Source organism: Leguminivora glycinivorella, chromosome 27 (assembly GCF_023078275.1).
Source record: "Leguminivora glycinivorella isolate SPB_JAAS2020 chromosome 27, LegGlyc_1.1, whole genome shotgun sequence".
NCBI lineage: Eukaryota > Metazoa > Arthropoda > Insecta > Lepidoptera > Tortricidae > Leguminivora > Leguminivora glycinivorella.
The window spans coordinates 1757811-1783763 of record NC_062997.1 but is presented as its reverse complement, the minus strand read 5'-3'; the positions used below and the strand labels follow the sequence as shown (position 1 = coordinate 1783763).

General features: G+C 41.2%; 2 protein-coding genes across 3 annotated transcripts; one reads left to right on the top strand and one right to left on the bottom strand.

The window, feature by feature from the left end:
* Nucleotides 1-3731: 3731 nt before the first annotated feature.
* LOC125240257 (zinc finger protein 583-like) lies at nt 3732-17104 on the bottom strand. Of its 2 annotated transcripts, XM_048148103.1 has the most exons (6): nt 16939-17104; nt 9806-9938; nt 9213-9266; nt 6726-6794; nt 5945-6040; nt 3732-4207 (listed from the first exon to the last, which is right to left on the bottom strand). In XM_048148103.1, the coding sequence occupies exons 1-6, from the start codon at nt 17077-17079 to the stop codon at nt 3873-3875; spliced, it is 828 nt and encodes a 275-aa protein (XP_048004060.1). In that variant the 5' UTR covers nt 17080-17104; the 3' UTR covers nt 3732-3872. The 2 variants fall into 2 exon arrangements, with proteins under 2 accessions (XP_048004060.1, XP_048004061.1); XM_048148104.1 differs by lacking the exon at nt 6726-6794.
* An 867-nt stretch (nt 17105-17971) lies between these two features.
* LOC125240277 (probable serine/threonine-protein kinase clkA) lies at nt 17972-22865 on the top strand. The gene is made up of 4 exons (XM_048148141.1): nt 17972-18135; nt 18378-18726; nt 20877-21097; nt 22290-22865. The coding sequence occupies exons 1-4, from the start codon at nt 18105-18107 to the stop codon at nt 22742-22744; spliced, it is 1056 nt and encodes a 351-aa protein (XP_048004098.1). The 5' UTR covers nt 17972-18104; the 3' UTR covers nt 22745-22865.
* Nucleotides 22866-25953: the final 3088 nt, after the last annotated feature.

Here is a 25953-nt window from a genome sequence, read left to right as displayed (position 1 = left end):
TAAGTGTTGCTATGATATAAAAATAGTTCCATGTCTGCCAATCAGTGCACAAAGTTTGGTCAACTAAATCGAAATATTTGATCAACTTTTTTTTAAACTCTGGTCGCGAAACGGAAACGAAACGCCGCGAAAGGTAGTCGGGCTCTGTCGCGCGCAAGAGCGATTTATTTTATTTATTTATTTATTTAGCCTTCTTTCCACATTCTTGTATTTCTTCTTTACTTTTCATTTGTCTTTTAGTTATTTGTGGTCCCTGATAGGGTAAAGGCCTCCTCCAAGCTTTACCATTTTACTCTGTTCTGAGCGGTGTCCATCCAGTTCCTTCCTGCTACCTTTATAATGTCATCCTCTTTCCAGTGGGGCCTGGCCAGGCCAGGCAAGAGCGATAGAGATAGATATCTACGAGCGTTTCGTTTCGTGAGCGTTTGTGTTATTCGACTACGTACCCTGTACTTTTAATGACACTTTTTTTGTCATACTAAATTAACCTTATCACCGGGCCAAAAAGGCGTCCGTGTCAGACTAGCAAAAACGGTCCACATGAGAGGGTCAAAGTTGGGGCTGGTGACCAGTGTCACAGAGAGATTTTTACCTGTATACTACCTAGTTTTATCATAATCCTCTTTGCGTTATCCCGGCATTTGCCACGGCTCATGGGAGTCTGGGGTCCGCTTTGACAACTAATCACAAGATTTGGCATAGGCACTAGTTTTACGAAAGCGACTGGCATCTGACCTTCCAACCCGAAGGGTAACTAGACCTTATTGGAATTAGTCCGGTTTCCTCACGATGTTTTCCTTCACCGAAAAGCGACTGGCAAATATCAAATGACATTTCGCACATAAGTTCAGAAAAACTCATTGGTACGAGCCGGGTTCGAACCCGCGACCTCCTACCTAATTTTATAAACTTCTTAAACTATTTTTATATTATATCCAGTCCAAGGTATGTAACTTGGTAAGTCATTATTCTGAAGCTATTAAACCAAAGATTTGCATAATTAAAAAACAAAACCTTCAATTGGGTATTAGTAGATTTGGTAGTAGGTAACTTTGAATATTGACTAGTATCCCCAAATGATTTTGACAGTGGCAATAAGTGCGAGAGGGACACCAGCCCCAACTTTACCCTCTCATGTGGACACACTTTTTGGCCAATCAACTCAATCTACGTTATCTATGTGTAAATCTATGGTCCTGTCCTGTATGCTTTCGTACCTATGTATGTATGTATCTCGTAAGTATATTGTATTCTCTTGCTTTAGTTCAAATAATTTATACCATTTTTATCGTCATCGAGGTTTTTGAAACCTGTCAAGTATGTAAGGACACAGTGATTACTGTATACTTTGAAACTACTCATTGTTCTGTAAATCTGTATATTAAACAATTGTTATTTCAACACGTATTTTATTCAACCCTTTGAATGTCAAGAACACCTAAAGTAGTCGTTAATAATCAGTATTTTTCTGTCCTCTGCTAAACGAAGTCAACGCTTTCCGGCTTCGTCGAACAGAAAAATTGTATACACACCTTGGACTTAATTGATAAAAAATATATAAAAAAGAATGACTCTTCATAGGAAGGACCTTTAATTTTCAATCAGAAATGTCATAGTTCATATAATCCACACTAATATCATAAATGGGAAAGTGTGTGTTTGTTTGTCCGTCTTTCACGGCAAAACGGAGCGACGAATCGACGTGATTTTTTAGGTGGAGACAGTTGAAGGGATGGAGGGTGACACAGGCTACTTTTTGTCTCTTTCTAACCCCCCACTTCCCTAAAATGAGTGGTGGAAGTTTATATGGAGCATTCCGGCAACGCTAGTATATTATAAATGGGAAAGTGTGTGTGTCTGTTTGTTTGTCCGTCTTTCACTGCAAAACGGAGCGACGAATTGACGTGATTATTAAGTGGAGATAGTTAAAGAGATAGAGACTGACATAGGCTACTTTTTGTCTCTTTCTAATCCCCCCTCCACCACTTCCCTAAAATGGGGGTGGACATTTGTATGGAGCAATCTGCAATTTTCGAGTTTAATGCGAGCGAAGCCGCGGGCATAAGCTAGTAATAGATAAAACATAATAGATAATATAATACATTTATAGGATATTAAAATAAAACTACGATTTATAAATAAAACTATTTATTTAGGCCTCAATATAAATTAATAAATACTTCAATTATTAATTAGTTATAAAAATCAATTTAATATGTACCTTATTTATAAATACCCTGATTTCACAATTTAGCGCAGGAGTTATGTTATGATCATTAAGACGATACAGGAGGGGTCAATTCTCCATACAAACGCTCTCGACTATTTCCTCCCCGGTTTTTGAAGATAGAGCAATGATTTTTTTCAACACAGATTGTTATTATTTTTATCTGTGTCGGACCGTTTTGATTTTTTTGATATTCTGCTTTTTAAAGACTCTAGAGCCAATCAAAAACTTCCAAAAACGGCCTTTGTCATTGTGGCACAAAGAAAAGTGTGATACTCAAGATTGGTAACAATGAACCAAAAAAGCTAAACGGTCCGACATAGATTATTTCATTGTTATTCAGATTCTCAAATTTCGTTCCGATTGATTAAGTTTTGAAGGAGGAAAGAGTCGAGAGCGGAACCTCGATTTTAAAGATTTTTTTGAAATATCTTTTGACTGAGTTGTTCTTAATGGGCAATTTTTTTTCGATAAATCTAGCTAATAACACTTGTATATTTAACTAAAATTCCCAAGTTGAAAGGGGGGCTCCTTTCCATTTTAGCATTTTCGCTACCGTATCCTCTTAAGTTAGTAAGTAACGGACAGAGCGGCGCCACAAGGTTCCTTTTGTACTTTTTTGGTACGGAACCCGAATAAAAAGAACTACATATTTTAAATTAAAGGAGTTCTGTCGGAGGTGTGAATTTTCCATTTTTTGTAATTTAAAAATATGTAGTATCGTTCGTAGACGTTTATGTTCAACTTAAAAAAAAGAACTAATTTTCTAAAATCAAATTTCATCACTCAACTTTATCATCTTGCGTACATCTATGCCTTTTTAAACCACTACTTTGTGCAAACTGAGTACTACACATATCACACGCAACCGGCTTATCACTATGTACCCTCATGTGCAACTTCAAACTACTCACAGAAAACTGCTTATGACATATATTACAATTATACCTAGCATCAGAATGTATACGCATGTGTTTAGATAAATTACCTATCTGTTTATTACATATTTTACAAGTATATGGCTTTATTCCACTATGGACTCTTAAATGACGCTTCAGTTGCCCCGTTTCTCTAAAAGCGCGTTTACATATATCACAGTTATAAGGTTTTTCACCTGTGTGTACCCGCATATGTATCTTTAAATAACCGTTATCAGAAAAAGGTTTCTTACAAATTTTACAAGAAAAAGGTCGCTCACCAGTATGAGTCCTTTCATGGAGCTTAAAACTTGCCATTTGTGCGAATTGACGATTACAGAAACTACAGGCATAAGGTTTGTCTCCTGTGTGCACTCTCATATGGACTTTCAAAGTCGTGTACGCTGTAAAAGTCTTATTACATTCCTCACAATTATACGGTCGCTCGCCAGTATGCTGTCTTTTATGTATCGATAAATAACTTTTGCTAGAAAACTGCTTTTTACATATATTACAACTGTATGGTTTAACCCCTGTGTGTATAATAAATATATGTCTTTTCAAATGCGTCCTTTGCGGGAATCTCCGTCCACATACATCACATACATAAGGTTTTTCACCAGTGTGCGTTAAAATATGAGACTTCAACGTCTGGTTATGACCAAATGATTTACCGCATTCTTCGCAACTGTATTTTTTCTCTCCTGTGTGAGTTTTTAGATGTTCCTTTAACCTTTTTTTCTTTGGAACTCTTTATCACAGTAATTACATGAGAATTTTTCCTCAAAATGCGTTGTCAAATGTTTCTTTAACAGTCTCGCTTTATCAAAAGTTTCTGTACACTGTGGACATGGGTACTTATCTCCGTCTGAATGGTTCTCGCTAATATGTCTGTTTAATTCCTTGTTATTCGTGTACTTACTGTCACATAGTCGACATTGCACTGTTTTCTCCCCTGTGTGTTGTCTCATGTGTACCTCCAAAAAACCGTTGTAAGTGAATTTCTTATGACAAATTTTACAGGAGAAATTCTTGGCCTTTTGGTGTTTGGAGGTTTTAGCTTCTGTAACAAGAATATAATATTTTAACTTTTTGAGTTATACATACATATATATGTCACTTTTTGTAAATAATAATTATAATCTTTAATTCCAATGAGAAAATGTACAATAAATTAAATTATACTTAAACTAGATAAATATTTTTGTAAATTGTATATAAATATGTGAATGTAAAACCTGACAATGTATAATCAATACTGAATAAAGAATATGAATATGAATATGAATATGAATACATACATACAAACACGCCTGTCCTGTATCCCATGAAAGGGTATGCAGAGCAAGTTTCAGTACCACTCTTGTCAATTAAGGGGTTGAAAGAAAACGAAAACGTTTCGGGTGTCCATGGGCGGCGGTGATCGCTTACCATCAGGCGACCTGTCTGCTCGTTTGCCTCCTATCCCATAAAAAAAAAAAAAAAAAACTGTGACATTGCAGTAACAGTTTGCCAGCCTCTCGCCTATGCCAAAATTTAACCCATATCCCACAGTCGACTTCTACTACACCCGCTTTTTAAATTAAATGGCTTCAGTCCATTGTTGAGACTATTTCGCCAGTGTCAAGGTGATATGAGCTAATATTAATTAGTGAGTTAGCACTTGTAAATTGATTTTACAAGAGCACGTGGACTACCGGCCGTTGACGACAAAAAAGAGGCTAAACGCGTTACGAGATTAATTCTTCATCAGCTTCTCACTACAACATTCGTTTACTGCATAATAAGCTATCGATAATACACTTTAAACAACATTAATGAGCAAAAAAAAAAGAAATTATTCACGATACGAGACCGCTAAGATGGCGCTCGAACCGGAAGTCCGTAACAGTATTATACTTAAACGGCAACCTGTGGGCTATTTTACCAGGAGTGACATTGACAAGTAAACTTGTTGCCCAGCGTCATTATTTCCTTGTTGAGGTAATGAATGGCGGTTGAGCATTTCTTTTTTTTTTGCCACTTTTATAAAGTGTGATATTTTTGAAAAAAATTTGCTATTTCTACTCAGAATTACGAGCTTTTTCAATCCTAGTAGGTAAAAAAATTGTCCCATACGATTTTTTCTTATTTTGTTACCATTTTCCGTACATGTTGTATGGGGTAACAAAAGAGGAAAGTAACAAAAATGTATGGAAATTCTGGGACACTTTTTGTCTCCCAGTGAGATTGAAAGTACTCGTGATTCTGTACAATTGACCTAAAATTTCCTAAAACAATCAAAAATTTTTTATTGGCAAAAAAAAAGAAATGCTCATCATTGTCGGGCGACAATTGTCACTATTGTGATATTGTGATTTAATGACATTGAGATTTATATTATCTTATTCTTCTGTGACAATTTGATATGTTTTCTCTTAAGAAGAACGACGTATTATTAAGCCATAATATAATTTATTGATATTAATTTCCATAGAGTTAGAGTACCTACCTAGTCTGTTAACATTTTTTTTTATGAATACTTTTGTATGTTAAATTGTATCTTGTTATTTAATGCATGTTAATTATAAAACGTAATGTTTTGAAAAAAGTGGCCCGCCGAGTTTCTTGCCGGTCCCATAGTAGATACCCCCCTCCCAACTGAGGGGGGACTGAAATATTCTCGAGGCTGAGGCGTAGGGTTAGAGCCGGCGTAACTTTATTTGACGTTCATGTGCGCATTGTAATATGCCTACTTGAAAAATAAATATTTCATTTTCATTCATTTTCATTTTCATAGGCCACCGGTAAAAGTACATACCCCGTGTTGTGACGTCATCACTCTGCCGAAAAGTCCGAAGGCTGGCGAGCGGCTGGTCATCAATGTCTTCTATATCCATGGATGTTGTCTTCTCTTCTGTAAATATACCAAGATCATTAGTATCATTACTCAAAAAAACACAGCATAATGAAAACCGGTCAAGAGCGTGTCGGGCCACGCTCAGTGTAGGGTTCCGTAGTTTCCCGAAAGATTTAATCCCCGTACGATACCGAGGCGGGTCGCTACTAACTGACAAAAGAAGTACTATTTTTAGGGTTCCGTAGTCAACTAGGAACCCTTATCGTCCGCGGATAGCACTAGAAAGCTGAAATTTGGTACCAATGTGTATATCAATCACGCCGACAAAGTGCAAAAATAAAAAGTCGAAAAAAATATCTTGTTAGGGTACCCCCCCTACATGTAAAGTGGGGACTGTTTTTCTTTCATTCCAGCACAAACGTGTGATATATTGTTGGATAGGTATTTAAAAATGAATAAGGGTTTACTAATATCGTTTTCTGATAATATTAATATTTTCGGAAATAATCGCTCCTAAAGGAAAAAAAAGTGTGTCCCCCCCTCTAACTTTTGAACCATATGTTTAAAAAATATGAAAAAAAAAAACACAAAAGTAGAACTTTATAAAGACTTTCTAGGAAAATTGTTTTGAACTTGATAGGTTTGGTAGTTTTTGAGAAAAATACGGAAAACTACGGAACCCTACATTGAGCGTGGCCCGACACGCACTTGGCCGGTTTTATTTATGTATAAAAATTCTTACCATCATACGTAAGATTCCCTTCATTCTTGCCTTCATAGTCTGATCTGTGCATCAACTGCTCATTAAATCCTAAAATAATGGGGTAAGTTTTTTAAACTACTTAAACGAATTCTTACACATTAAGGTTGAATCGGGTGATAGGTAAAGGGTGCAAACACCAGAAATATACAAGAATGTATTTATTCGATGTCCACGAAACAGTTTGAACTTTGTTTCTGTACGACTAATTATGGATATCACTTGTATGAAACACATCCACTTATTACATAATTAATTGAAATACGGTTGTACTCACGTTATTATATCGCTATTGCTGCGAGATGTTTAGCCGTCGCGTGAACTCCTATATGCCTGAAGAGGGGCCTCCGAATTGGCCCGAAACATGTCGCAGCAATAGCGATATAATAACGTGAGTACAACCGTATTTTAACCGTATTTTAATTAATTATTTGAATATGTCTCACGAAAGTTTAACGTGTACACTTATTACATCTCTGACAACTTAAAAATGAGATGTCCAATAATCCATAATCTAACCGTAGATAAATAATGGATTCGATGCTTCAATATAGTAGATTGTACAACAAGGGCATAAAGTGACCCATTTTTAACCGAGTAACTATTTTGTTTGTTATTTTATATGTGTATTCTTGCTTTGTTATGTAAATAGTTTTATTTTTCTGTCCCTTTTCGTCCTCTTCTTTTTTTTTTATTGTTGTGTGTTTGTTTTCTGTCGTGGCATCACCGAATGGGCCCTACGGAAGACCAGCGCTGGCTTCCAGCTAGCACCATGCTGAGTTGGGTCCATTTCGTGATGCGCACTTAATGTTCTGTCCTCTGTTTTTTTTTTGTTCTTTTCTTGTGTACATGTACGTACGTGTTTGTGAGCGTCATGAATAAATGTCTTTTATCTTTTCGATTGCGAGGAAAATAACTATATTTTTCACTGAAATTTACACCACGAAATCGTCGTAAACGAAAGAACATAATACATAACCAATTCCCGCCAAATACTTTTTTTTCAGCATGTGATCAAGGTTTCAGTTCAGACGCTTGGTTTTCTGCCAAGTCAAATATTTAGGAGCATTTTTGAACGATAATTGACTCCTATTTTATGTGATTTACTAAATTTAATGACAGAAAATACGAAATTGTAATAAATTGTAGCAAAAATAAAATAATATAACAAGTTTTGTCATCTACACAATTTTATTGCTCAGTAAAATTGTGCAATATGTTTTAATTTAACTGTTTGGCTGTTGAGACCTTAGCCTTAGAAGAAGATTTTACTTTTATGCTCTAGAACATAAAATGCTACTTTATGTTGCACAGACCAATACAACAAGACGGCCCTTACAGGGCGACTCGCAGTCACCAAGCATACGACAAATCAGGTTTATAAAAGTTTGAACGCGTGCGACACCGATCAGTAGCGCCCAAGTATACGACCCGCTAACAGTGTTCGTGTCCGCTCGGGAAAAAATCTTAAATAATCAAATTTGGTTGCAAACAATGGCCTCTTGCAGCATAAAGTGGTGTGGCAAGTCTTCTAACACTTCTACATATAAAAAAGATGGAATAACATTCCACAGTTGTCAAATTAATTATTTTGTTGAATATTGTTTATTATCCGCGGAGTTCATTTATACTGGTCAATATGGTTGTACTGAGCGGCGCCGAGGCGCGTCCATCCCTTTTTGCCTAGTTAACAATGCGATATGCTATCCCTTTCACGTAAACGATTAGGGATGGGGCCATGTTAGTTTATGTCTGTTGCGGGAACTTCGTACTACCGTTCGTACCATGTGCTACCATTTTATGAAATATAAAAGAAAGCAGATTTGTAATTGTGAATAATTATCTAGAATCTGTAATGTTATTTAGTTGATTGATTAGTTTAGAATATTTAGTTGGTAATTTAACTTAGTAAACGTAAGTAAAAATGCACAGTTTAGTTATTACTGTTATTAGTTACTAGAATGATTTTTATTGAGGTGCTATCACAATCATCATCCTCCTTGTGTTATCCCGGCATCGGCATTCGCCACGGCTCATGGGAGCCTGGGGTCCGCTTTGGAAACTAATCCCAAGATTTGGCGTAGGCACTAGTTTTATGAAAGCGACTGCCATCTGACCTTCCAACCCGAAGGGTAACTAGGCCTTATTATAATGTAATTATAATATTATAATTTGTTGCAAAACAAACTCACCACTGGTACCGGTACCATTATCTATAAGACATGTCCCATTCCCATCCCTACTGCTAATCGTAAAGGCGCGCCATTATTTGAAACGACCAATGGCAGCACCGTGCGCGCCCGTCTCACCCCGCAAGGATTGGTGATTTGCGTCTCGAACAATATCGCTTGCATTAGGCTTCTAGTGGGGTGTTCTGTGTTATGTTGTCAAAATAAAGGTACATTTTTGAGGATGTTTCTTACTTATTGCTTATTTAAGGTAATCAATAGACTAGCACATTTTTTTTACCATTGGAGCAGCTGTCATCTTCAGATTTTATTTCAGGATCCGCATTTATCTCATCTGAAAGATGAAACAAAATATTTTCAATCAAATTGTTATTAGAAAATATGTTAATGTGTTTTATTTCAAGTAGAATCTCTACTGTATATATAAATTGAAATAAATCACATAACTAAAGGTTGTCTGGAAGAGATCACTCTTTAGCGATAAGACCGCCAGTTGTCTACCAATTAAGTACCATAGTTAAAGTTCTGTGATTAATTTTGTAATATCATCTTGTTAAAATAATGGTGAGCAATAAAGAATATTTGTATTGTATTGTATTAATTTGAAAATATGCATAATAAATTGTATTGTAATAACAAAATATAAAATAACAACCACAAAATTAAAATTTAAAAAAAAAAACAGACAAAGTGGACCGATTTTCATGAAACATTGCTAAGAACACTCCCAACTAACTCAGCTTTCAAACAAAAAAAAAACTAAATCTAAATCGGTTCATCTGTTCGGGAGCTACGATGCCGCAGACAGACAGACACGTCAAACTTATAACCCCCGTCGTTTTTGCGTCGGGGATTAATAAAATAGATACATACCATCAATCTGCTTGCGGTATGCCTCCAGAGACCTCTCACATGCAAGGACCTGCCTTTTAAAGACGGTTGCATCCCGCAACTTACACACACAGCTATCACAAATGCTGTACGACGGTGCAGTTGAAGGTTTCATCTGAAAATAAAAGATTTGTCAGAATAAAACACATAAGCAATATAATGGAAACAGCAGGTAAAGACTGGCTAAACAAAGCCCAAGAAAGAAAAGAGAAGAGTTGGAAGAGGCCCACACTCGAAGAAGGGTCCAAATCAAATGAATTAGTATAAACACTACACTAGTAATAACCTAACCACGGGCGGAGGCGGGTCCATGTGCAAGTGATAATTTGCGACCGGTCGCTTCTTGCGGTGGGTCTGTCTCTATGTCAGCTACCTGTCCGGTAGCTGGCATGGTGGATGGTCTCGGGAGTAGCACAGGTTGCAGAGATCCCCGAGGCAAAACTGGTTGTGCTCCTTCCCGAGGTTACTGCCTGTTAACTGCCTGGTTCTACCGTAGAAACAGGTAAGAACGGAAACAACCAGTTGAACCATCGTAGGGCGAGTTTTGCAAGGGAGCGGACACAAGGACCGGAAGTAGGTGTTGTCATCCGGATGACTGCATCTCCAACTGGGCCAAGTGAGTGAACCATTGTAAAACACCCTTAGTGTAATCCCAACCTATCCATATCCCTCAGATGGGTCGCAATGTTTGCCAGCATGGCGACATCGCTATAGGCTCGACTTCTTCATGAGGACGAGTCTGTAGGGGTGGGGTGATGATGGCAAACAACGATCCATATCCCGTATAATCAGCCGTAGGCGATGACGTGGCATGTCGCAGCGGGCTTCCCATCCACAAAGAAGGATGGGAGGCGGTAGAATGCCACCCGCGTGTTTGTGCCGTGCGCGGGGACCCGTACGGGTGGAGAAGGAGATCCTGGGAGTCTAGGCGAAGCAGGGGTCTGCGGTCGTTATCCCTGTTAGGCGAAGCTCCTTTGGCTCCATATTCATCTCACACGGGCGGTCTTAGTCTAGCCAGCTAGGATCAATCGGCTGCCGTGTCCAGTCAGATGGCCACAAGGTTAGTTCTCTGGGGTGTAGGGGTCTGTAATCGGCGGAGCACGATTCACTGCGTCGGCTGAGGAGCTGACCAGGGTTTTGGCACCGTGCGGATTCACAGACAACGCATCCTGGATTACTATAGCAGACTTGGTAGCCCTAATGCTTCAATGCATTCCAAATGTGTGGCTCCGTGGTGGGTGGGGAGCCAGTTTGCTGAAATTTTTCAATGTTTGTATGGATACTAATGTACCTATAACGACGGGGAGGGGACGCCGTACCCGTACGGGATGAGGCGAAGGCGCATAGCGCAAAGGTTGCTGCACCAGCGAATAGTGGGACTGTCTGTGACAGATCCACGAGCGTTGGCAGCGGCAACACGTGGACGTCCGCAAGGACGGGGGCGAAGCGTAGGGGCCACGGCGGAGCTGGCCATCCCAACAGCACCAACCCGTCTCTTCCCTTAGGGTTGAAGAGTGGGGGCGCAAAGCAAGCACCCCTCGGGGAGCCGACTAGCGCTGGTGCTGGGGGATTGGCCGCGGAGCAACGGCCAACTGCGGGAGGGACGCACCGCTTCCAAATTCTGGTGGGGCGGCTCCGGGCGCCATAGACGACGCTACTGCACCCCAGGGTGCGGATGCGCAGTCGGGTGGAGGAGTAGCCCCAACCAGGAGGCAGAAGAGGCGTGCGAAGGCGCGGGAGAATAGGGACGCGCAAGTGGGGGCCGGACCCTCCACTAGTGGGGCGGGGAGGCAGCCTAACAAGAGGTCACTGGGGGCCAGTGGCGACTCTTCTCTGCTCGCTGGCGACCACAAGCGAACGAGGGTGGGGGGACGTTTGCTGAGGTAGCGGCGAGCGAGAAGATGGCTATCGTCCCAGTGGCCTTTCCTGGGGAAAAGGTGATGTTGGAGCATAGGTCGGCCATAGTGAGCGTCCTGCTCGTAGCTTTGGACGAGGCGGCCGATCCTATGCCCGACATCACACTAGGTGCTGTCACGGGGGTGCGCTTCACATCACCTGCGGAGGAAGCGACGCAGTGGGATGGCTCCGCTCGGTGATCGGAAGAGGAGAGATCGGCGGGCGGCGCCTGAAAGTCGTGGCTGCTAAAGATCTGCCGAAGCCGGTCAAGATGGCCTGGCGTACGGCGATCGATGGCAGCCAGGACGTGTCGCTGGCTCTGCGGGTGATGCAGAGGCGCAACCCTAAACTCCGCACCGACGAGTGGAAGGTGGTCGACACCGTGATGTCGGAGCTGAACACCAGGCGCATCGTTCTGATGGACCAGGTGTCAGCTGACGTCATCAGGGAGGCCGGCTACGTTCTTCACTCGGGGCTCGACACCAGCCACTTCAAGCTCCTGGAGACGGGGAAGGAGCGTGAGCATGAAGAGGCTGGGGTGGAGCCCGGCGCGGACGGGGGGAGGGGGACTCGGTGGCCAATGAGGCTGCGGGCGCCGCGGGGGCGGCGACGGGGAGGCCCCGGAGCGGGACGCGCCGCCTGGCGCTCCTGCGGAGGTGGCTCGGGACCGGTCAGAGGCGGGGAAGTGGTGCTAGTCGGGGAGAGTTTCGCCGGGCTGCGCTGGACCCGAGAATCGTCACCGATCCTATCGGTGGCGGGCTCGGAGGACCTGCGCGGTCTGGAGGAACTCTACCTGGAGGGCACCACTTCGCCCATGTCCTGCGACAACACGGTCCAGGAGGCGGCCGCTGATCTCAGCACCGCCAAACACTAACCGCCGTAATGGAGGGGCTAAGGTGTGTACAAATAAACTTACAACACAATAAGGCCGCCACTGCCCTTCTGGCTAGGCAGCTAAAAAGCGACAAGTTCGACATTGCTCTTATTCAAGAACCATATATTTACAAGGGAGAGATAAGAGGCTTAAATGGTACTGGCGGGACGATACTGTATATCTGCCCCGAGAGTAATATGAGGACATGTATTTATGTTAAAACCGGCATTGATGCTATGCTTCTAAATGCTTTCTGTTCCAGGGATCTGACCACGGTCAAGATCCTGAATAAAGGGGGGTAAGGCACTAGTCATCTCATCAGCCTACCTTCCCTACGAGGCGGCGGATCCCATCACCACACAACTGCGGGATCTTGCTGACTACGGCAGCCGGGCGAACACTGACCTGATCATCGGCTGCGATGCGAACGCACACCACGTCATCTGGGGAAGCTCGGATGTCAACAGAAGAGGAGAGAAGGTACTGGAATTCCTGGTAAGCTCTTCACTACAACTCTTAAATAAAGGCAATGAGCCGACATTCGTCAATGCTAGGCGAGGTGAGGTCATTGATATAACGCTAGCGTCCAACAACGCAAGTAATAAAGTTAGTTCATGGCATGTCTCTGGGGAGATTTCTTTATCGGACCATAGATATATATGCTTTAGGTATACCACTAAAATCAAAGTAGAAGTTATACTAAAACGGAATCCCAGGAATACCAACTGGTTATCGTTCAAGGATGACCTTAAGGCGGACCTGGGAAACCCCAATGGTAAGCTAAACTCTATTATTGACATAGAACTTGAAGCTGACAAAATAGGGCAAGCCGTCCATACGGCTTGGACAAATAACTGCCCGGAAAAGAAAATCCTGGCGAAGAAGGTACCCTGGTGGAATCCGGAGATAGCAAAACTCAGGAAAGAAACTAGGGCTGTCTTCAACGATGCCAAAAGAAGTAATGATTTTGAGCTCTACGCGCGAAAACTCACAGAGTATAGCAAGGCAGTGAGGAAAGCGAAAAGGAAAGCGTGGAAAAACCACTGCGATCAAATCGGTTCCATTCCGGAAGGCATGAGACTCACGAAGGCACTAGCCACAACGAAGTCAGTCCCACTCACCTCTATTAGAAGGAGTGATGGTGGAATGACTGAAACGGGGCTAGAGACCCTCAAGGTGATGTGTGCCACACATTTTCCAGGCTCGATAATAAATCAGAGTGTACCAGACGACGAACCAATTAGTGTTACGGAACAGTGCACTCGCACGACCAGGCATAATTGGGACACGTCGAAAAAGGTAGTAGACCACAACAAAATACAATGGGCATTATCGACATTTCAGCCATATAAAGCCCCGGGGCCAGATGGAATCTACCCCATACTACTACGAGAAGGCGCTAACGTACTTATACCCCACTTGAGTAGACTGTACAAAGCGTGTATTGCCTTCGGACATGTACCACGTGCATGGAGGTTAGTAAAGGTAACATACTTGCCCAAACCAGGCAAAGAGGATTACACAGAAGCCAAATCATATAGGCCCATAAGTCTATCATCATTTCTCCTTAAAACTTTGGAGAAACTGGTGGACAGACACATCAGGGATGGTCCGCTCAAGAGACATCCACTACACCGCTTGCAATGTGCATACCAGCCGGGCAAGTCCACGGAGACAGCACTACACCTGGTGACAACTAGAGCGGAGCAGGCCATAGAAAACAAAGAACTATGTCTTGCTGCATTTCTGGATGTCGAAGGTGCCTTTGATCGCACCACATATGGTGCAATCAATAATGCTGCACTCAAACATGGCATAGAACCTACCATCTGCCGCTGGATAGGTAATATGTTGAACAGCCGGCTAATTAAGTCCTCCCTCATGGGGGAAGAATTACTAGCCACAGCAACAAAAGGTTGTCCACAAGGTGGGGTTCTCTCTCCGACTCTATGGAGCCTGGTAGTGAACTCACTTTTGGAAGAACTAAATAGGGGCCCAGTATATACAGTGGGTTATGCAGATGATTTAGTGATACTCATAAACGGGAAATTCCCGGGAACGGTGTCAGAAATCATGAATACAGCACTGAGGCAAGTGGAGAGGTGGTGTAACCACCAACAACTCTCCATCAATCCAGGCAAAACAGTGGTAGTACCGTTTACCAGGAAAAGGGCCCTTACTGGCATGGAGCAACTAAGGCTCTATGGAAGGGTACTTGAACTTTCCAATGAAGTGAAATATCTAGGGGTAACACTAGACAAAGAACTGAACTGGAAAAGACACGTCGAACTGACCACAGCCAAGGCACTTAGAGTGTTTGGAATGTGTAGGTCAGCTTACGGCAAAACATGGGGTTTAAACCCAAAGGTACTAAGGTGGATCTACACCATGATGGTGAGACCTATAATCCTGTACGGAAGCCTGGCCTGGTGGCCAAGGACATTACTGAGCACATGCAAGGATGTCCTCATGAAGGTACAAAGGACAGCATGCATGGCTATAACGGGTGCGTTCAGAACGACGCCAACAGCAGCATTGGAGGTACTATTGGATCTCCCGCCGCTACATCTAGTGATACAGTCTGAGGCACTGAAATCGCTACACCGGCTGGCTTTAACAGGCCTCTGGAGCGATAGCATGCCGAAGACTAAACACACAAGCATGGAATACAACAATTCTATGGGAAGGCTGATGAGTATGGGCTGCGACAAAATGCAACCGAAATTCATCTTCCACAAAAACTTCAAAACCAAAGTCCATACTAGAGCCGAATGGAAGGAGGGTCTGGAGACACCCACCCCTGATGACAACACCATCATCTGGTATACAGACGGGTCCAAGATGGCATCTGGTACGGGCGCAGGCATTTATGCAAATGACTACAGTGGTAGTATCAGCATGGGCAATTATGCCACGGTCTTCCAAGCCGAGACATATGCAATAATTGCCTGTGTACATGAGAATATAGTTAGACAAATCCAAGGTAAGACTATCTATATACTCAGCGACAGTCAAGCGGCACTCAAAGCCTTCACATCGCCCAGAGTTACCTCTAGACTGGTATTAAACGGCATCCAAGCTCTTAACAAGCTTGGAAGGCAAAACAAGGTGCAACTGGTATGGATACCGGGGCACGAAGGCTTCATTGGCAATGAAAACGCTGATGAACTTGCCAAGGCCGGATCTGAAGACAACTTCATAGGTCCGGAACCTTATGTGGGCCTTTCACAAGGAACCATCAGAATGACTATGAAAGACCAAACAAAGGCTAGTCACCAAAAAGAGTGGGATGCCCTGGTTGGTCTGAAGCATTCAAAGCTCTTTATGCAGAGGGTAGACTCTGGATGGAGCAAAAAGCTAGGGAAGCTAGGCAAAAGACAACTCCAAATTATAACGGGGGTGTTCACAGGCCATTACGGGGTCAAAGGAATTTTGGCCAAGATGGGACACGCCGACAACACTGATTGTCGCATGTGTGGCGAAGAGGAAGAGACCGTCAGACATTTAATGTGTGAATGTCACGCCCTCGCCAGACAAAGAATGAAGAACTTTGGAGCAGGCTACCTGGCACCGAAGGACTTCAGAGAGCTACCCATGAGCCTCATCATCCGATACGTGGAGATGGTCGAGAAGCTCCTGAATAGCTGAAGGATCTTAGGATCGTAGGGGGTAATTGCACAAAAGATCCCGATGGGTCGAAGTGTATCCGTAAGGGCCCCCGCAGATTTAAGATAAGATAAGATAAGATAATAACCTAACCACAATTTTAAAATTTTGAAAAAGCCCCCGAGCGTGACATAGTCGACCGATTTTCGTGAAACATGGCTAAGAACACCCTGGACTTACTCAGCTTTCACACAAAAAAACTAAATCTAAATCGGTTCATCCGTTCGAGAGCTACGATGCCACAGACAGACACACACAGACAGACAGACAGACAGACAGACAGACAGACAGGCACACACACAGACAGACACGTCAAACTTATAATTACAAGTATTACAATTTTTTTACATTAATTTTTATTTAATTATGATGGTGCATTAGACTCTTTGGGTGAAGGCCTCCTCCATCGGTTTCCACATGTCCCTATCTTTCGCAATTTGGATCCAGTTTGGGCCAACTGATTTTTAACATTTACAAATGATGTTTTATCATTTATCACACGACCATGGCTTGCCTGCCTGTTCAGCGGTACGTATCGATCCCTTACAACATATATTCTAATAAGCATTAGCTCCTTATTGCTGTGAGTTACAGTTCTTAACCTAATTTAGAACATTTTTAAAACATATTGAGGCTATTTCAGTTTATGAAAAATTAAAATACAATGTATTAAACTTACAATAATATTCAGACAATCTCGTATCATATCCGCATATATTTCCTGCGTTCCTTCGTGAATATACGGCTCACCAAGACTTCTGAAGCCATCTTCGGCTTGGCAACAACGACATAGTATACTTTTGTTCCACGTATCACTCATTATTGTTCATTAAAACAGAAAACAATGTAAAATTAATTCGTACAAAATGCAAGACAATACGATACGAGTGCAGTACAACTACAACACTGCATTTGACATTGACACATAACTGACACATTGACAGAAAGACTGTACAATACCTGAAACGGAACGATGGTGATACGGCTTTTTTAATTATGAACAAAAACAAACTTTACCCAACAATATGAATATATTTTTATAGTAGCATAATTTATTCATATTCCTTAATCTAGATTTTTGTGATATTTTGGCTAAATATTCCATAGCCTGTCGCATGTCCACTCATTAAAAAGAAAATACAATGTTGCAAGTAAGAAAATAAAAATAAGTTTTTTTTTGTATCATGTTATAAACTAAATTAAACATAAAATGATTAAAATGGCTGTAATAAAATAGTATAATTGTCGCAAAACGACCGCGACCGCGACCTATCAGTGTGCACGGAACAAAACATCCAGAGAGCCAGATTTCGATCGGACGTCCGTGCGCTCAAGGCCACGTCCGCGTCCGTCGACCGATAGTTTGCACGGTTATGTGTATTTCCATTGTCCAGATTCCCGTCCGCGGTCGATTCACGACGGACGTCCGCGTAGTGTGTTCCTAGCTTAAAAAGAAAATACAATGTTGCAAGTAAGAAAATAAAAATAAGTTTTTTTTTGTAGCATGTTATAAACTAAATTAAACATAAAATGATTAAAATGGCTGTAATAAAATAGTATAATTTTGTTTGTAACATTTTTTATGTTACGATAAATATCAGACAAAAAATATTTCTTTACTTTTGATCTGGCAACATTACATTCCCTGCCGCCCACTGCCCTTATCCCCCCTCCACCATTCCGCATTTTCTCTTTTGCTTGTTGGCCTTGTTGCAGTGTTTGTTGGTGTTACTGTTTTTGGAGTTTTTGGTATTGTAAACCACAATGCAAATTGTTTGATCGATTTGCACGTTTTACTTTAACATCAAGTACTCTTGTATAAGCATTCGTAGTCATCATATTAAAATGATGGACGACGCGATAGATATGTCATTAGGTAAGTTATTGTTTTACTTCTTAATTTATTACTTCCCTGAGGTATGCTCTAATTAAAAACATTTGTAATTATCTACGTCAAGTTTACTCTTGCATTCCATTCCATTCCATGTATGGCTCTCATGCCGAATTTCATGTTTCAATGATTGAAAAGTTTTGGACATAACCAAACATTATGAAAAGGCATTTACTGTTTACATCTATTAACTTAGTTTATATGTATTTATAACATTACATTTACAGATGACATAATAAAACAGAGACAAATTGGCAAAAACAACCAAGGAAATAACCGGAATTACAACCAGGGTGGTAACAAACCCTACAACCAAGGGGGAAACAGAAATTTCAACCAGGGGAACCAGAATAGAAACTACAACCAAAATGGAAATAACCGGAACTTTCAAGGAAATAGGAACCAAAATGGTCAGATGAATCATGGAGATCAAAACCATAATGGTAACCGTAATAACCAAGGTGGCATGAACCGGAGTTTCCACGGTAACCATGGCAACCGAAACTGGAATCAGGGGAACATGAACCGTGGACGGTCTCAGTCACGGGCAAGATCACGCAGCCGCTCGCGATCTAGGTAAATATAACAAAATTAATATTTTTGTTAGATACTAGCCAAGTTCCTCGCCTTGCTATTGCCTGTTTGCCCCACCCAACCTTATGCTGGCGCTGACTCGAAAATAATTGATTAGTTTATAATTTGGATGTTTAGATAGGAAATCTAATCATCATATTATTTTTTGCTTTTTAGTTTCTCTGTGTTTTCTAACTTTTCTAACATGCTTATTTTTTAAGGTGGTTTTATTTATTTAAACTTTATTGCACAGTAAAAAAATGTACAAAAGGCGAACTTAATGCCAGAAGGCATTCTCTACCAGCTAACCTTTGGGCCAAACAGAGATCTATAAGAGCTTAATAGGTGCAGGAAATGTCGCAATGACGAGAAATGGAATACCTACTAAATAAATAATAATAATAAATAAATCGTTTATTTGCCAAAAAATATCTATATAGGTACATTTCCAAGCAGAACTTAACATAATTACATTTTTGCCATTAAGGTTATATCCGTCGGCCCCAAACTAGGCGCAGCCTGTATCTCGGGAACCGAAAAAATAGATTTAACTGTGGGACTTTGTCTAAACGGAATATGTTGGCCGTTTTGTTTTTTGAAAAATATTTTTACAAAGGTAATACAAATTACATTAAATTCTAGAAAAGTGCATGCACAGAGACAAAAAAAAAAAAAAAAAGCTATTTAAACTAAGTAAACAGGGCAGACATGCATATGTGGAAGTGACATTTAATGAGTGTGCGCGCGCGTGTGTGTGTGTGTGTGTGTGTGTGTGTGTGTGTGTGTGTGTGTGTGTGTGTGTGTGTGTGTGTCTGTGTGTGTGTGTGTCTGTGTGTGTGTGTGTGTGTGTGTGTGTGTATACGCAACTAAGTATGAATTATTTCTTCTGTTTGATCGTAGGACTGAGAAAGAAGCCATTTTTTAGTTTTTGATTTTAAGATAGAACAAGAGAAGTCATCAAAGTTACATATCTTGGAGACCCTGTTGTAGACTGTAGGGTGTAGAAAGAATGGAAAGCGTTTGGCGAACGCAGTATGGGCTCTAGGACAAGAAATAGTAAGGTGATTAATACGCTTCAGACGTCGCCTGATGTGGTCAACAGAAGATACAGCAATTCTATGAGATTCTGTAACAGCTTTTACTATGAAAAGTTGACGAACTCTAAGAACTGATGTTTCTCTGTACAACTCGTCGGTGGGATAACGAAAAGGTTTCCTCAACATTACCTTCAGTACGGCTCGCTGCGCCCGTTCTAATTCTATCATTACGCTTTTGGCGGCGCCACCCCAGGCTGCAATACAGTACTGAATAATAGATTGGCAGAGTGCAAAATATACTAATTTTAATACAACTTGGGACCCTCCGCCTCTTAGAAGTTTCATGATATAAATAATTTTTCTAACCCTGCCTGACAATATTTTAATGTGTGATCTAAAGGACAGTTTTTGGTCAATTGCCACTCCGAGATACGTGACCGTTTCCACACGGTCAATGGAGTCGCGTGAACCGAAACTGGAAGACAGAGCCAAAGTATTACAAGAGTGAGGCGCAGATGAAAGGGTTTTATGAAAAGTTAAAAATTTAGTTTTTTTAGTATTCAGAGTAAGTAAATTTCTATCTAACCAGTCAGCTACACGCGACATGCCAGTCTCTGCCAACGACTTTACCTCAGGCCACGACCGACCACTGAAGAGGACCACAGTGTCATCAGCGTAACATATCATCTCAGTGTTCTGCATCTGGATTGATAGAATGTCATTCATATATATAAGAAAGAGCGTTGGCCCCAGGATGCTGCCCTGTGGGACACCGAATTTGATAGGCAAATCGCTACTTACGGTATCGCCGACTCTGACATGCTGCGCACGATTTGTGAGATAGCTTTCGAACCATCCCAGCGCCGAACCTCTTATGCCAGTGTATTCAAGTTTTTTGAGAAGAATCGGCGCTGAGACAGTATCGAAGGCTTTTGCCAGATCAAGAAAAACTCCGATACAGTGATTATATTTCCCCAGATCAACCATAAATGATTATATATATCATACAGCTTACTATATAGATATATATTACAAAAAAAAATATACATACATATACATATAACATTATATATACATAAATAATTTATTTTTGATAATTAATTATTTTTCTTACAGATCTCGTTTCTCCCGCGAAAGCTCCCAATCTCGCTTCTCCCGCGCCGGCTCACAAGCTCGCTCGCAGCGCTCGCAGTCCCGCGCTCGCTCGAGATCTCGCCAGCGCTCGAAATCTCGTTCCCGCTCGCGCTCGAGATCCACGTTCACGCCGCGAGGTCGCGCCGGGCTAGATGAGCCGGTTAATGGAATTCCTGACCTAGTGCGGGTTGGGAATTACTCAGGTAAATACAAATTTGTTACACACAGTACAGTCAGCAGCAGAAGTACCGTAGCGGGCAAGGTGTTCACAATGAACCTAACATGCTCTTATTGTCTTAAAAATAAGATCGTGTCAAGTTCATTTTGAACACCTTGCCCGCTACGGAACTTCTGCTGCTGACTGTACAGCTTTACCTTCAGTTGGACCACAAATTATTAATAAGTTACTAACGTAACAGATCCTTCACTTGCCCGCAAAACGACAAATACTTACTCATTATTTCACTAATGCTAATGAGTTACTACGTAAAATTCAGAAGAATAGTAGGTGCCACGTGACTACACAGGCGGGCGCGTGTCTTACTATGATAAATTATTATGGTAATTGATTTTTTCCCTCACTAGTTCGGAATGTTCGGATACACGTGTTTTGTCCTTTAATACCAGTGGGTAAAAACGCATTTTATCCACTAGTGGGTAAAGTAATTTGACCTTAAATAAAGTCAAATTAACTGTCTTAACATTGATAAAAGTAGATGAATCTAGTAATTAAGATGATTTACCACCTGTGGAACTACTGGAAGCTGTGATAAACGCATTTTTTGCGTTGTAGTTTCCTCGCTATAGTGAGGGGAAAAGTTTTGTGTTACACTCGGGTGCAAATGTATTTTACTTCTCGTGTGTTAAAAAAACTCGCAAGTGAAGGGATTCTATAGTTGAACCACGAGCGAAGCGAGTGGTTCGAGAATAGAATCCTGAAGCGAGTTATAGCGAGGAAACTACAACGCAAAAACTGCGTTTATCCATGCTTCCAGTAGTTCCACAGGTGGTAAATCATTTTTATTACTAGATTCAACTACTTTTATCAATTTTTACTCACTGGTATTAAAGGACAAAACACGTGTTTCCGAGCTAGTGAGGGGAAAATAACTATTACAAGGCTATCAGTTATTGTCATTGTTTTCATTCCATTTTATTAACGCCCGACGCAAAAACGACGGGCTATTAGTTTTTTTTTTGTTTGAAAGCCGGAGTGGGAGTGTTCTTAGCCATGTTTTATGAAAATCGGTCTACTATTAAATATCCTTCTTGTAATCTTCAATAAATTGACAATTTATTTCTACATGATGTTATCTGCAATAAATATTCTTGATTATCTATGTAGCTAACACTTCAATAAAACCTGTACTAAATAATAATTCTACAATTTTCCAGGTGGTTTCCAGAACCGAAACAGACAAAACTACAACCGGCAAAACTCTCACTCGAACTACGACTCTGACTTGACCGTTAGCGTAGACAATAACTTCTCTCGCAGAAACAACTACCTGAATAAAAACTCGCTCAACCAACTGAACAACCAATATAACAAGCAAGGTTTTAAGAATGGACCTGGTTCTGTTGGATCAAACAGATCCAACTACTCAAATAGATCGAACCACTCGAATAAGTCTTTTAATCACTCGAATAAGACTTTCAACTCAAACAAGTCGTTCGGTAATAGACAGAAGCAGCCGTTTGCCAAGCAGATGTTGGATCCGGAGCTTCAGAAGCAGATAGCAGCGATACAGAAGAAGATCCCAGGGACTATAGTGATTCCTAGCGGAGTTGATTTTGCACCAACGCCGGCAACAACTTTAATGACACTTCACGAGAGGTTTGGATCGTAAGGTTTTTTTCTAATAATAAATCTACCGTGAGACACTGTCATATTAGGGACCGGCCACACTTAAGAGACTCATGTCCTGAGGTGCGGAACGGATGTCCGCTCCACGCCGCCTGAATGTAATTCAAAAAACGTCTCCGCCGCCTGGGGGCGCGTCTTACGTCCTTCCTATACAAAATGTACTGAGGAGACGTTTTTTGAATTACATTCAGGCGGCGTGGCGGAGACGTCCGTTGCGCACCCCGAGACACGCGACGCCTAAGTGGGGACGCTACCTTAAACATGTAAAATAGGGTAATTCACGTAAAATTGTCGCAGGTCGCTCGACATGTTTCGCGTTTTTCAATATGGAACATAAAAATCATTTTTTTTTATGTTAAGTAATAGATTTATCTACCACTGTTTCTACATGATTATTAATAATATTCAATGTGTCACAAAAAATTGTAGCCATTGCTATGAGATGTACTTAAAATTAAGGTCTTTTTTTGTCCCACAATACTAAAATGATAGATATCATTGTTGCTTTCTATGGTAAAAGGACCTTATGGCTCTGGTCCCACCAAAAGCGAGTGAGCGATGAGCTATCGGTGTTAGAAACGAACAAAAGATAGTCGCTCCCGTGAGAATGAAAGAGACGCGATGATAGCGCGAGCGAGTTATAATTGATGGGATTTTATTCCTAACAGTTCATAGTTCGTGAACGACACAAGCCTACCTAGTTCGTCGCCGAGCGATGAACTATAACCGCTCTCTCTCTCTCTCTCTCTCTTTTATTTACACGGGAGCGACTGTCTTGTTCGTTTCTATTGCCGGTAGCTCATCGCTTACGCCGTGGCTTGCGTGGGCGACGGTCGCGCGACGGCGATGCGACGCATACGAAATCAAACCTTATCGATATGGAAGTAGACGATGCGATGAGACGCGACGGCGACGGTCGCGCGACCGTCGCCCACGCAACACACGGCGTTACTCGCTTCTGGTGGAACCAGAGCCTTAATCTCTTTATTTAATAGTTTCCGCTTGAATTTAAGATTTGGTGGACCTTATAGCATCTAGTATCATAGGACATTATTCAAATGGAAACTCAAATACTACGAAATCCATGGGAACATGTTTAGTTCGTAAGATTTCTAAGTTGTATGTAAATTACATACTGTAAAAATGTATTAAAATCTTCAGATCAATCTGCAGAGAAAATTGACCGAATTGCATAGCTCTTACATCAGTAAATGCGAGTTATTTGTATAGGCAAGTTATAGTGACATCTAGCGACAATCACGCGTCAACTAGCGTAAATTATCAGTACTGAATACGTAGCCGAATGCCACAAACGCGCACGAAACGCTCGTTTATATCTATCTCTATCGCTCTTGCGTATTGGCGCGACAGAGCCAGGCTACCTTTCGCGGCGTTTCCGTTTCGCGTCGGAGAAATGCCATTCGGATATGGGGCCTGCTCTGCTACTTGTCAATAGATGTCGCGACGAACGAAGAGTCTAATGCTCAATTTTAGCTAATATTACAATAATATTAATCAGTATTCTGTTTTCAATTCCTTCTCCTAATATAAGTTGTAAACTGTTCTAATATTATGGCAGACGAGACACTATTGACACCTAGCATCGAGTAGTGGTACTGATAATTCACGCCATTTGACGCGTGGTTGTCGCTAGATGTCACTATAACTTGCCTATACAAATAACTCGCATTTACTGATGTATGGATATATATGTACTCTTCCCTTACATATTCCTGTATGGTGGGACCAGTGCCTAAGGCACGTATTTTATACATGTCAACCTAATAAAATAAATACCTACATGGTACATAAGAACATATTATTAAGTTTGTTACTAGCGTTAAGTTTAATATTATTAATAGATCTTTTTGACATAATATGTTTCATGTATTGCCTTTTGCCTATCTTTTTAAAAAAGTGAACATACGCATGTCTTCAAAATATCCTGTTGATTTATGAGACAAATATTTTGAAGACACGTGTTTATTGTACACTTTTTTTAGAAGGCTCATTTAACGAAGTGTATTTTTTTTGTGACATAAAACTAACCCTTTCAACGTCGAAAATGCCCTTAATTTTGGAAGTTTTTTGTCCTTTGCTTTACTGAAATAATATTACTAAGTAGAAAAAAAATAAGGCTTTACTGCGTGAGGTTTTGCACAGTAAAATAGAGTACTATCGTACAGTATGGCCACTTCAAAAACGCGACCAGTCGACCTATCATATCTCATACATGATACGCGTTCACCTACACGAGCTTAGACTGTGTGAGTGTGACGCGCCACTTTCATTTATTTGATCGCCAGTGTTCGAGGTGTGTTATGACTCGGGAACAAATATCTGTGCTTACCACACAAATACTTTACCTTACCTTACCTTACCGGGATTCAACCCCAGGACCGCGGTCAGTGTCGAGTCGACGACATTTTGAGACGTTGAAGGGTTTAAAGTATTGTAGGAAGATCTGTGATTTCAGCTATGTCTATAGATAATAAAATTAAGAGAATGACAAAAGATGACGTTTTTGTTCGAAAATAAATAAATGGTTAAAATTTGTATTTGTTGGTTTACTATAGAAAAATTACTGTACCGTCTTCATTAGCCATTTGCTGAATCAAAGACCTATTAGTTATGTTTTACAAGGGAATTGAAATCCTCACAACGCTCAAGATTCCACTTCTCGAACCACTCGCTACGCTTGCGGTTCAATATTGGAATTTTTCGCTTACTTCTGGTATTAATATTGGCACGTACGGTACCGTACGTGCCAACGGTTAAACAATTTGCTACCGCAAAAAGGCTAATGAAGACCTTTCCCCTCGGTCGACCTTACGGCCCAGCCACGACATTGGTCTAAGCGCGGCAGCGGCGAGCGGCAGCCATACGTGCGAATGAAAAGTCCCATCGCTGTGTCTCGCTTCAATGTATAGCCGCCGCTCGCCGCTGTCGCGCTTAGACCAATGTCGTGGCTGAGCCGTTACCCTAGAAGCTTGTCGAAGTACGTCGCCTTGTGACCCGCCCTGACGTCGTTGGTGTCGAAATTTAGGGTCGGTTGTATCAATGGATATTATTTAGAGATACTTATACAAATATACATTCCATTAGTTGTATCGTTTAGGTCCACTTAGGGTTTTGCGCGTTGTGTACATTTTGCGGCAGAGGGAATAAGACGTGTGTGATTTATCTCGCTGC